Raw genomic sequence first — 12,936 nt, forward strand, 5'->3', positions numbered from 1 at the left:
CAAAATTAATACTTTTATAATTTCTTTTTTTTTTTTTTTTGAGACAGAGTCTCGCTCTGTCGCCCAGGCTGGAGTGCTGTGGCCGGATCTCAGCTCACTGCAAGCTCCACCTCCCGGGTTCCCGCTATTCTCCTGCCTCAGCCTCCCGAGTAGCTGGGACTACAGGCGCCCGTCACCATGCCCGGCTAGTTTTTTGTATTTTTTTTTAGTAGAGACGGGGTTTCACCATGTTAGCCAGGATGGTCTCGATCTCCTGACTTCGTGATCCGCCCGTCTCGGCCTCCCAAAGTGCTGGGATTACAGGCTTGAGCCACCTTGCCCGGCCACTTTTATAATTTCTTACACCTGTTTTTACTGCGGTCTCTGAACATGAATTGTGAAGATTTCATGTACATTTATCAGTTCCCAAATAATACTCATAATTTCTTTACACCTGTCCTTACTTTAATCCTTAATCCTGTTATCTTCGTAAGGTGAGGATGTACGTCAACTCCAGGAACCACTATTGTACAAATTGATTGTGGAGCATGTGTGTTTAAAAAATATGAAAATCACTGCCCTGTGAAAAAGAACAGAATAACAGCTATTTTCAGGGAACAAGGGAAGACAGATATAAGGTCTGACTGCCTGCAGGGTCGGGCAGAAATAGAGCCATTTTTCTTCTTGGAGAGAGCCCTATAAACGGTACATGCCAAGTAGAGAGATTCTTTTCCCATCAAGGAATTATTAATAATTACCCTGGGGAAGGAATGCATTCCTTGGGGGAAGGTCTTAAATGGGCCGCTCTGGGGAGTGTCTGTCTTACGCAGTTGAGATAAGGACTGAAATACCCACCTTGGTCTCCTGCAGTACCTCAGGCTTACCTAGGATTGGAGGGGGGAAAATTCCAGCCTGGGTAAATTTTGGTTCTCTGCTCTTGAACCCTGTTTTCTGTTAAGATGTTTATCAAGACAATACGTGCATAGCTGAACATAGACCCTCATCAGTAATTTTAATTTTGCCCTTTGCCTTGTGATCTTTGCTTTGCCCTTTTCCTTGTGATCTTTATTGGCCTCAGAAGCATGTGATCTTTGTGACCTACTCCTTGTTCATACACCCCCTCCCCTTTTGAAATCCTTAATAAAAACTTGCTGGTTTTGCGACTCGGGGGACATCACAGACCTACTGATATGTGATGTCACCCCCGGCGGCCCAGCTGTAAAATTCCTCTCTTTGTACTCTTTCTCTTTATTTCTCAGATTGGCTGACACTTAGGGAAAATGGAAAGAACCTATGTTGAAATATTGGGGGTGGGTTCTCCTGATACTTCCTATTCATTAGCATCACCCTTGTCAAAGCCCCTAGAATAACATACTAGCAGTTTTACGTGTTCCATTTTTACCCTCTTTAATCCTTTTCCACATTGCAACTGGGGTCTGTTCAAAATATAAACCTGAGTATATTCTCTGCTGCTTAAAAACTCCTTATGGCTTCCTGTTGCTCTTAGAATAGAACCAGATTCTTGACAAGGCCTGCATGATGCCTTTCTATTTTCCCAGCCTCATTTCTCTCTTTCATTCTTTCAGTAATTATTTAATCAATATCTCTCTATCCTGCTAGTCTCTAAACTGCATGAGAACAGAGCCCTCCTCTTTTTTGCTTGCTGTTACATCCCCAGTGCCAAGCACAGAGCCCAGTATGTAAAAATGCTTTGGGTATTTGTTGAATGACTGAGTGAATGTGTGAGTGAAATGGAGGAGTGGACCATTCCTGGTGGATAGGGAGCTGGCTTCTCTTTGCACTCAATGCATGTTTGTTTGTTTTCTCTTATACTGAGTTGAAATCCACTTTCCTCTTAATAGTTGTCCACATGATCCTAATTTTATCCTCTGAAGCTACAATAATTCTAATCCCTTTACCTCAAGTGCCCTTAAAATATTTGCAGACTCTATAGTGTTTCTTAGTTTTCTAGGCCAAATATCTTAGACTGATTATTTACAGATACACCACCTTGATCCACATTCCTCTAAGGACATTCATTTTTGTTCACAATTTTTTTAAGATGAGGAGCTTAGAACTGAATTCAGAATCTTAACTGAATTCACAATCCCAGATGTTGTGTAATCGAGGAGACTACAAGAAACTTTTCTGGCAATCAAGAGATGAATTTAATCTGTGGTTTAGTACCCAGGCCTTAGAGTCTGGACAGATTTGGGTTTGCCTACTGGTAAAGACTGGTGTCTTGGTTCAATTAGGATAATCCTGGTGAGCTCTTAGTAGCCCATTGCCTGGTCCATCCAAACCCTCAGTGCATTTTACTCAATACTGTTGTCATTGATGTTTCTGTTTATCTGTTAATGGGATCTGAGATTGCATTTGCTTTGTGCTCAGTTATGCCACCATGGGTTGTATTTAGTTTGCAGTTAACTGCAATCGTGTGTAAGAAAATGTTGGCCGGTTGTTCAGGTAGGTCTCTCATCCTGTACTTACGTGCAGGTTTGCTCTTCATCTCTGAGCTCCTTGAAGACATTGCATAGGGCGTGATTGTAATGCCCATCCTTTCATATCAGAAGGATTTATGTATTTGTCTCTCATTAGGTGACATCAGTTGATCTCAGAATTTTGGGACTTGAGTTCTCTGTGCACTTTAGTTTGGATACATTTGGTCTCAAAGGGTAGAAATCCACTCAGACTAGCTTAAATACGTATACATCATTGAGAAAGGGGAGTTTCATGGAAATTAAGCTGGGGCAGTGTAGGTAGGCCTTTGTGGGCATTGAAAAGTCCTCAGGTACCTCTGTTCTCTATCACTTCCCAACTGGTATAGGATGGTCTTCTGTCTCTATTTTATCCTGACCTCAGTCTCCTACAGATCCACTTACTGTCTTAATTCAGATTCTTGAGAGAGAATCTGTTGATTTTTTTTATCACTTAGATAATGCAAATAGAATTTATTTAGGAAAAGACTAAGTAGAGCAAGGTTCTACTGCAGTGTATCTGATGTGGTATTAACATTCTGTAGGTCCAGAGGAGCCATTGGACATCAACAGCTTAAATGTGAGGGATGCAGATCGGTACTGAGTTTCCAGGCACAGCCTGACAGTTTCAGGGTTAGAATTTTATGCAGTGAGCAGATTTGAATGTTTGGAAGTTAAAAATACAAATACAGTCATTCACCACATAATGATGTTTTGATCAGTGACTGACTGCATATATGATGTGATCACGTAAGATTATAATACCATATTTTTACTGTACCTTTTCTGTGTTTAGATACACAAATACTTAGCATTGTGTTACCATTGCCTACAGTATTTCAGTACGGTAACATGCTGTTCAGGTTTGTAGCCTAGGAGCAATAGACTATACAATAGGTATGTAGTAAATATACCATCTAGGTTTGTGTCAAGTGCACTCTATAATGATCACACAGTGACCTGCACAATGACGAAATCACCTAATGACAGATTTCTCAGAATCCGTTGTTAACGAACACATAACTGTATTCCCTATTCCACAGAACAGGGTTTAAGTAATCAGACTGTTTCAAAAATAAATGGAAAACCTCCCATATCTGGCCCAGAATCACCTCTTTATAGACCAAAGTACTGAAATAACCAGATAAGAAAATCCATTGGAAAACAAATCCAAAGCAAATGAAAGGAGGTAGTTCTTGTCCTAACATTTAATATAGGCTAATTAGTTTATGGGTGAATATCACTTTATAAATTGTACACAAGAAAATACATGTATAATACCAATATTTTAGAAGTAGAATTTTTATTTTTACCAAATCCATCATGATTTAGTTAGGTAACAAGTTCTTCCAGTATATCAGTTTGATTTATCGTAAAATGTAGTATAAAATAGTTTTCTAGATGGAGAAACAGTGGCTCAGGACCATTTCTTGCTTGTCAGCATATAGAAAGGGTGGCTCTCCCACCATGCCACGCCATCTACTCCTGGGCGCACCAGGATGAAGACGTTAAAATACAACCTCTTGTATAGGATTTTCAAGATCTGTTATTTACAGTGAGGTCATCTGTAGTACAACTGAGAGATGCTGAAGTTCTCCTTAAAAGGACACGTGTATTAAGTTCCTAGAAGGCTTATTCATCCCCACTTACTTCCATATCACCATTTTTAGAGATGCACTTTCCACTTTAACCATAGTTTTCAAAATCTTAAGGCAGTAGAATCTTTTCCTCAAAAAAAAAAAAAAAATTATGTGGACTCTAGTATATAATAGACTTTAAGGTGACATATATTATAGTTGTAAAGATTAAAACATTAGTTTTAAAAACAATGAGATTTGTGAGATTGAAACATACAAAATAACTAAATCAGAGTCTAATTAAAAACTAAGCCGGATGTGGTGGCATGCACCTGTAATCCCAGCTACTCAGGAGGCTGAGGCGGGAGGATGGCTTGAGCCCAGGAGTTCAGGATCAGCCTAGGCAACATAGTGAGACTGTGTTAAAAAAAAAAAAAAAAATCGAATTTATTTCAGTAGTGTTTGAGTTACATGATTGAAAGAACCTTGATTTATGCAGGTCAGTAGTTGCAGATAAGTTTTTTAATAATTCAGCTTAGTGCCTGAGAGCATGCCTTAATTAAACTATTCCAAAAGTCTGAAAGAGGAGCAGAGGGGAATTTGTGTTTCAGATTTGAGTTATTAACAATATCTAACAATTCATCCAATTTATTAATTTTATAGATGTAAATTTTAGAAATAGTACATAAAGTGGTTCCTCATAAGTTTAAATCTTTTTGGTAGAAAATACAAAACTGAGATATTTAGAAGTATCATTTTAAAAAATCTCAGATAATTTAGTGCTGTGTCTCTTAAATAGTCACTGTTAAAAGGCACATTTCCTGTTCTGGGTGTTCTCAGATTCTCCAGCACCAACTGGGTTTCCAAGAATTCAGTTCATTTCTTACACTATCTAGTGCAGACCCCACAAGATAAGGTCTCAGTCCCACGAGACTGCCGCCACTTCAGATACCAGTCGCAAGTCTCAGTGCTTCTGACCAACTGGCTATAAATTTGGGGATTCTCAGAACTCCTCAGTTTCAGTAATTTGCTAGAACGACTCACAGAACTCTGGAAAATACTTATATTTACTGGCTTATTATGAAGGTTACAACTCAGGAACTGCCAAATGCAAGGGATACATAGGGCAAGGTATCCCCATACCTGCAGGGGTGCAGAGCTTCCACGCCCTCTGGGCACACCACCCTCCCAGTAAGTCAACGTGTCCACCAACCTGGAAGCTCCCTGTCCCTGTCCTTTGAGAGTATTTATAGAGGTTTCATCACATAGGTATGATTGATTAAATTATTGGCCTTGGTGATTAAGCTCATTTTCCAGCCCTTCTCAGAAGGAGTGGGGACGATGCTGAAAGTTGCAACCCTCTAATCTTGGCTTGGTCTTTCTGGTGACCAACCCGTTCCTGCAGCTGTCAAGGGACCCCCAGCACCTAGTTATTCATTAGCGCACAAAAGACACTCTGACCAGTCAGCAGGTTCCAGGGGTTGTAGGAGCTCCGTGCCAGGGACTGAGGACAAAGGCAAAATACATATTTTTACCATCTGTGTTGAATCTAAAAAGCTGACAATAAGCACCAACACTTAAAAGGAGTGATAACTATCTAAACCTTGATATAATCAAGACTCAGTGTTGTACAACTGGCTTGTCTTTTAACTGAGCCAGTTGTACACGGAAACACATGGATATTTGCAGCCCTAGGGTATTGATGGCTTGTTTTCAGTTGTCTGCATCCCCATCATCAGCACAAAGAAACAATAACACATTTAAAACAGTTCGCATACATGGACAGAGATAATAGACTCTGTACACATAAGTGAAATTGTCAGTACAGTTTAAAATGTTCTTGTTAAAATTTTGTATGTATTGCAGTTGAGTTTTTAAACTTTCTATTATGAAAAGTTTCACAAGTGTGTAACAGAGAAAATAATACAATGAAAACTCCCATATACCTATCCCTGGACAACAGTTACCAAGATTTTGCGATACTTACTATCTCTTTTAAAAAAAATCCTTTTGAAATATGTTAAACCAAATTCTGGCTATGAAGCACTGAGACTTAGTATTAATAATAAACATAATATTTATAAGAAAAATTTTAATTGGACATTTGTAGAATATCTGAAGTATATTTGTGAAGTATAATTTATAAACCACTACCCAATAATAATCATAAAAGATTCATGAGAAAGGTGTGTGAGTGCTTTAAAAAAACTATTCTAAATCCCAGCTACTCAGGCAGCTGAGGTGGGAGGATTGCTTGAGCCCCAGAGTTTGAGGCTGCAGTGAGCTGTGATCACACCTCTGCACTCCAGGCTGGGCAACAGAGTGAGAGACCCCTTAAAAAAAAAAAAAAACAGGCTGGTGCAGTGGCTTGTACCTGTGACCCCAGCACTTTGGGAGACCAAGGCAGGCAGATTGCTTGAGCCCAGTGAGACCAGCCTGGGCAACTTGGCTGTCCTATCTCTACGTAAAAAATAAAAATTAACCGAGCTTGGTGGCTCATGCCTGTGGTCCCAGTTACTTGGGACGCTGTGGTGGGAGGATCACTTGAGCCTGGGGAGGTCAAGGCTGCAGTGAGCCAAGATCAGGCCACTGCACTCCAGCCTGGGTAACAGAGACACTGTCTCAAGAAAAACAAAAATAAAAACTATTGCTATGATATTCCAGTGGTTCTTGACTCTGCCCCTGGATTAGGATTAGGAAGTAGGATTAGAGGATCATCTCTTAATTTCCTTTAAAATCATGAGATATTATAACCAATTCACTGAGTTTTCTGTGCTACTCTTGTTTCAGATATCTATGTCAGGAAATCACTTTGTGCTTTAATGAAATTACCTCATTCACACTTTCCTAATATTTGCAGCACTTATCCTAGTAAGACCACAATTAAAAGGATTTTATTTTCACAAGTGATTTAGAGAATTCCTGGTCTGGCTTAGAGGCAGAGGTTCTAAAGAAAAAATAACTTTTTTGTTTTATAATTTGTGTCTTAGTGAAATAAGGGCTATTTGTTTTAAAACCATTTCCATATCTGGTTTTCAAATTAGCTTTCTTATTTGGTTCTTTTAGTTTTTAGGTCTACAGAGAGATGATTCTGAGTTGGTCACAGTAGATTTTTTAAATTTATTTTTGAAACAGTTTTTTTAAATTCTGTTCTGTGGATACTTGTGGGTTTTTTTCTTTTTTTCTTTGAGACGGAGTCTAGGCTGGAATGTAGTGGTGCAATCTCAGCTCGCTGCATCCTCCGTCTCCCGGGTTCAAGTGATTCTCCTGCCTCAACCTCCCGAGTTGTTGGGACTACAGGCATGTGCCACCATGCCCAGCTAATTTTTGTATTTTTAGTAGAGATGGGGTTTCACCATGTTAGCCAGGATGGTCTCGATCTCTTGACCTCATGATGTGCCCGCCTTGGCCTCCCAAGATACTTGTGTTTTTAACATCCAAAGATTCAAATCTGTTCACTGCATAAGGTTCTGACCCTGAAGCTGTCTGGCTGTCCCTAGGAACTGTCTCAGCGCCAATCTGACTCCCTGCACTGTAGCTATTGATTTCTAAAGATTCCTCCAGACCAGTTTTACCTTACAGAATGTTAACATCACATAATATACATTGCAGCAGACTCTTGCTCTATTTATCCTTTTTCTAAATAGTCCTTTTGGTGTACTTGCCATTTGTATCACTTGGATAATACGCATACACAACTTGGGATAGGAAAATTCATTTTAGGGTGTTGTGCTACTCTTCTCTTTTAGGCTGTGCTGCCATCCTTGCTGAACTTTAGAGATGGTTAATAAAAGCAAAAGGGGAAGAACTTGCTATTTGTTTATATGAATTCAGGTAGGAAAAGATATTTACCAATGACAGAAAGATAATTCTTTAATAGATGGTTTTGTGTTTCATTGTAGAATCACAAGAAGCTGATGAAGAGCTTGTAGCAGAAGTGGTTGAAAAATGTTCATCTAAGACTTGTTCTAAACCTTCAGAAAATGAAGTGCCACAGCAGGCCATTGACTCTCACTCAGTCAAGAATTTCAAAGAGGAGCCTGAACATGATTTTAGCAAAATTTCCATTGTGAGGCCGTTTTCAATAGAAACGAGGGATTCCACGGATATCTCGGCAGCCCTTGGAGCAAAAGCAGCTCATGGCTGTGTAACTGCAATCTCAGGCAAGGCTCTGCCTTCCAGCCCGCCAGACGCCCTCCAGGACGAGGCGATGACGGAAGGCAGCATGGGGGTCACCCTTGAGGCCTCCACAGAAGCCGATCTGAAAGCTGGCAACTCCTGTCCAGAGCCTGTGCCCAGCAGAAGAAGCAAGCTGAGAAAGCCCAAGCCTGTCCCCCTGAGGAAGAAAGCAATTGGAGGAGAGTTCTCAGACACCGACGCTGCTGTGGAGGATACACCTTTCCCCAAAGCATCCTACCACTTCAGTCCCGAAGAGCTGGATGAGAACACAAGTCCTTCTTCGCTAGGAGGTGCCAGGTTCCAGAAGTCTCCCCCTGACCTTAAAGAAACTCCCGGCACTCTCAGTAGTGACACAAACGACTCAGGGGTTGAGCTGGGGGAGGAGTCCAGGAGCTTACCTCTCAAGCTTGAGTTTGATTTCACAGAAGATATGGGAAACATAGAGGCCAGGAAAGCCCTTCCAAGGAAGCTTGGCAGGAAACCGGGTAGCAAACTGATTCCCAAGATGCAAAAAGATGGCATCAGTAAGTCAGCAGGTTTAGAACAGCCTACAGACCCAGTGGCACGTGACGGGCCTCTCTCCCAAACATCTTCCAAGCTAGATCCTAGTCAGTGGGAAAACGCCAGCTTCAACCCCTTTGGGAGCCACTCTGTTCTGCAGAACTCCCCATCCATGTCTTCTGAGGGTTCCTACCACTTTGACCCAGATAACTTTGACGAATCTGTGGATCCCTTTAAACCAACTACGATCTTAACAAGCAGTGACTTTTGTTCTCCCACTGGTAATCATGTTAATGAAATCTTAGAATCACCCAAGAAGGCAAAGTCGCGTTTAATAACGTGAGTGACAGTGGGCGCTGGGTGTCGTGCTCTGTGTCTTCTCTGTGAGTTTGGCAGCTGGCTACTTTTGGCTTTGGTGAACTGAGTTTACCTTTGAGGTGCACCAAGGTTGATACAAAGCTCGTAATGTTATCCTGCAGTCTTCACTATTTGGCCTGTTGTGTGGAATCGGAAATACCAGAGGTTTCCTTTTCCAATTGTTGCCTTATTTCTGAATCCTCAGTTTAATCAGCTAAGTTCTTTTCCCCTGGCCCTAGAGACTTTTTTATGTTTTTAAAAAAAAGGCTGGGTGTGGTGGCTGACACCTGTAGTCCCAGCACTTTGGGAGGTTGACACAGGTGAATCACTTGAGGTCCGGAGTTTGAGACCAGCCTGTCCAACATGGTGAAACCCGTCTCTACTAAAAATGCAAAAATTAGCTGGGCATGGTGGTGCATACCTGTAGTCCCAGCTACCCGGGAGGCTGAGACATGAGAATTGCTTGAACCCAGGAGGCAGAGGTTGCAGTGAGCCGAGATCACGCCACTGCACTCCAGCCTGGGCAACAGCAAGACAGCAAGACTCCATCTCAAAAAAAAAAAAAAAAAATGACATGAGATAGGCAGGTAGAGATTTCATGGTTTTCAGAAATCCTGGCTGGGCTGTTAGGAGTCATGTTATAGACAATTCAAATGCAGTGCTGGCCACCGTCTTCATATTCTTTATGGATAAAACAGAAATTCCAATCCTGTAACTTAACTTACCTCTGTAGCATCAATAACGTGGGAAATGGTCCAAAAGGGTCTTGTAGAAAGAAGACTTTTTACATAAACAGAAAGCTGTGACTTTTTTGGGAAACAAACCTACCACTAAAAATTGATGAGAATTCTTGTCTCCATGTGTAATTTCTGGCTCATTGCCCAGAAGGTAAATTTTTAATAAGAATCAAGAATATTTTACATGATCAGTTAAAACTGAGTAAAGTAGTCGGTTTAGTCAATCCCCCATCTCTCCTGGGAAATTATCTGACTTTTGCAAGGTCCTTGGAGTTTTCAGTATAATTACCTAAGGTCATATTCCATATCAAGTTTCAGTTTAACTTTGCTACAGGATTACTTTATCACAAAACTTGAGTAGATGATAATACAATCATACATCACTTAGCCACAGGGTAAGCCACAGGGAAGTGCATCCTTTGGTGATTTTGTTGTGTGAACATCATCAAGTGAACTTACTCAAACCTAGGTGGTGTAACCTACTACGTACCTAGGCTATATGGTACAGCCTATTACTCCTAGGCTACAACCCTATACAGCACATTATCATACTGAATACTGTAGGTGCTAGGTGTGGTGGCTCACACCTGTAATCCCAACACTTTGGGAGGCCAAGGTGGGAGGATCCCTTGAGGCCAGGAGTTCAAGACCAGCCTGGGCAACATAGAGCCCCCCACCAGTCCCCTGTCTCTTTAAAAAAATTTTTTTAATTAGCTGGGAGTGGTGGTGCATACCTGTAGTCCCAGCTACTCAGGGGGTTGAGGCAGGAGGATTGCTTGAGACCAGGAGGTTGAGGTTACCGTGAGCCATGATTATGCCATTATACTCCAGCCTGGCTGGCAGAGCAAGGCCCAATCTTAAAACAAAACAAAACAAAACTACTATAGGCAGTGTAACACAATGGTAAGTATTTGTGTATCTAAACATAGCTAAGCATAGAAAATGTACAGTAAAAATATAGTATAAAAGATAAAAAATAATAGACCTGTGTAGGGCCCTTACCATGAATGGAGTTTGCAGAACTGGAAGTTGCTCTGAGTGAGTCAGTGAGTGGTGAGTGAATGTGAAGGCCTGGGACATTACTGTACACTACTGTAGCCTCTATAAACACGGTACACTTCAGCTACACTAAATTTATTTAAATTTTTTTCCTTCATTAATAGATTAAGTTTAGCTTACTGTAATGTTTATTTTATCAACTTTTTAATTTTTTAAGAAATTTTGACTTTTGTAATAATACTTAGCTTAAAACACAAACATGGTACAGCTATACAAAATATTTTCTTTCTTTGTATCCCTATTCCGTAAGTTTTCTTTGTGTAAAATTATTTATTTCTTTATTTACTTTTAAAATTTTGTTAAAACTAAGACACCGACACACACATTACCTAGGCCTACCCTGGGTCAGGATCGTCAGGACATCACTAGACAATAGTTTTTAAATTCCATTATAACCCTACGGGACCACCATCGTATACACAACTGAAATGTCATTACATGGTACCTGACTGTGTATCCTTTTGTGGCCCTGTGACATTTTACTAAAAAGTTTGAGTAAAATGTAGATATAAAGAAGGACCAATGAGATGCAGGATGAAATATGTACAAGGAGTATGAGAAGCACTGTGCTTGTAGTTCTCACTATAGATCGGTTGGGGAAATGCTTCTCAGCATTGCTATGACTTAAAGAAAAACTCTGGATATCATGGTGACTTACAGCAGAAAGGAAGATGCCCAGAGGTTTAAAGAGCAGAAGGATCGACTTCAGGACCAAGAAAGTAGAGAGATGTAGGAACCAGTTCCTCAGCAGCCCCAGAATGGCTAAGGGGAGTAATGTCATTAGTAGCTCTCGATCTGTTCCTTGATTGTATATAAGCAGTTAAATGGTTGTTGGAAAATATTATTGATTGGGTGCCCTCTTTCATGGCTTTTAAGGTTGGTTACTTCTCTCTAGACAGCACTTAGGGTATGTACTGGGCACATCACTGCCTAGGTACTTCCTCCCCTAAATGTGGGATGCTTCTGCCTACTGAAGTTGATAAGGAGTCATTTGTGGATCTTTCAGTTGCATGCCACCAATGCATTAAATAAGATGAAATCTGGGCCAAAGAAAGGGTAATTTATTCTACACTTTATATTCAGCAGCAAGAAGCACCATCTCTCGAGTCCTACCACCCTCACCCAGTAACCTTTTTCCCCTATTCTGTTTTTGTTGAATGAACTTCTTGATCTAATACACTTAATAGGGGTTTAAGTCCTTATGCAATCAAAAATCTTGTCGTCTTGTTCTTCTTAGAAGAGAGGCTTGCTAGACCTCTTGGAAGTTTATTTTTCATCTATAAATTTGAATTTGTGGCATTTCTGAGTGTTTCTACCAGTCTGTTTTGTAGATGAGGTCTGTTCATCATTCACTCACTAGTGATAACATTCATGAATACATTTTTAATTTGTATCTCACCTCATAGAAAGAATTGTGCAGCTTTTACATCTGCCAGACTAGAGTTGAATATTCCAGTCTTTACATGATTTTTTTCTCCATCTGTCTGTCTCTTTCTTGTCTCTAATTTGGTTGGTGCATCAGGACTACTGAACAAGTGAAATTTCTCTGTTTTCTGTTGTAAGTACTGCTGTTTCTTTTGTCACTGGGACCGTTGGCAGTTTCCTCTCCCCCTTCCCCCAGCCATCTCTCCATAGCATGTTTGCTTCTAATTCTGAGTTTGATCTTCTGATGATTTTTTTTGCATTTCATCAGTCACTTCATGAGTCAGCTTAGCCTTGCAGTTGTCCATACCTAAGGGAGTGGGGCTTGGTCTTTACACCTTAGGTGCTAGAGCTTGCGCTCCCTGGCTTGGCAGGTGTCACGTGGCGCTTTGACAATACCAAAAGCTGGCTTGGCCCCAAGATCATCGCAGCAGTGGTTTGAGGGACTGTTCTGCTATTTAATATTGGAAATCATTGGCTTTTTTGGTAGGATAAAGCTACTGGCTTGGAACAGTTAATAAATTTTACTGAGTCAGCTCAACTTGAGTTTGGTGGCAGAGGGTAGCACTCAGTAAGAAGATTAGGGAAAGAAGATCATGAACTAGTGATTATGCACATTCTGGTAACTTATGTGCTTGTCTTTGTATT

The 12,936-nt window shown here is 40.6% G+C and overlaps 1 protein-coding gene across 9 annotated transcripts in view; it reads left to right on the forward strand.

Annotated features, from left to right (window-relative positions):
- The window catches only part of TACC1 (transforming acidic coiled-coil containing protein 1), a 126,793-nt gene that overhangs the window by 85,469 nt on the left and 28,388 nt on the right, over nucleotides 1-12,936 (forward strand). For 8 of the 9 annotated variants that reach the window (XM_017847664.1, XM_017847661.1, XM_017847665.1 and 5 more), the window contains one exon: nucleotides 7,936-9,052. The exons of the other annotated variant lie outside the window; for it this stretch is intronic. In XM_017847664.1, the coding sequence (XP_017703153.1) occupies nucleotides 8,244-9,052 (809 nt within the window). In that variant the 5' untranslated portion in view covers nucleotides 7,936-8,243. The remainder of the gene's footprint in view (nucleotides 1-7,935; nucleotides 9,053-12,936) is intronic. 9 annotated transcript variants of the gene reach the window in all.

The sequence above is a fragment of the Rhinopithecus bieti genome, unplaced genomic scaffold (assembly GCF_001698545.2).
Source record: "Rhinopithecus bieti isolate Rb0 unplaced genomic scaffold, ASM169854v2 scaffold_29855, whole genome shotgun sequence".
NCBI lineage: Eukaryota > Metazoa > Chordata > Mammalia > Primates > Cercopithecidae > Rhinopithecus > Rhinopithecus bieti.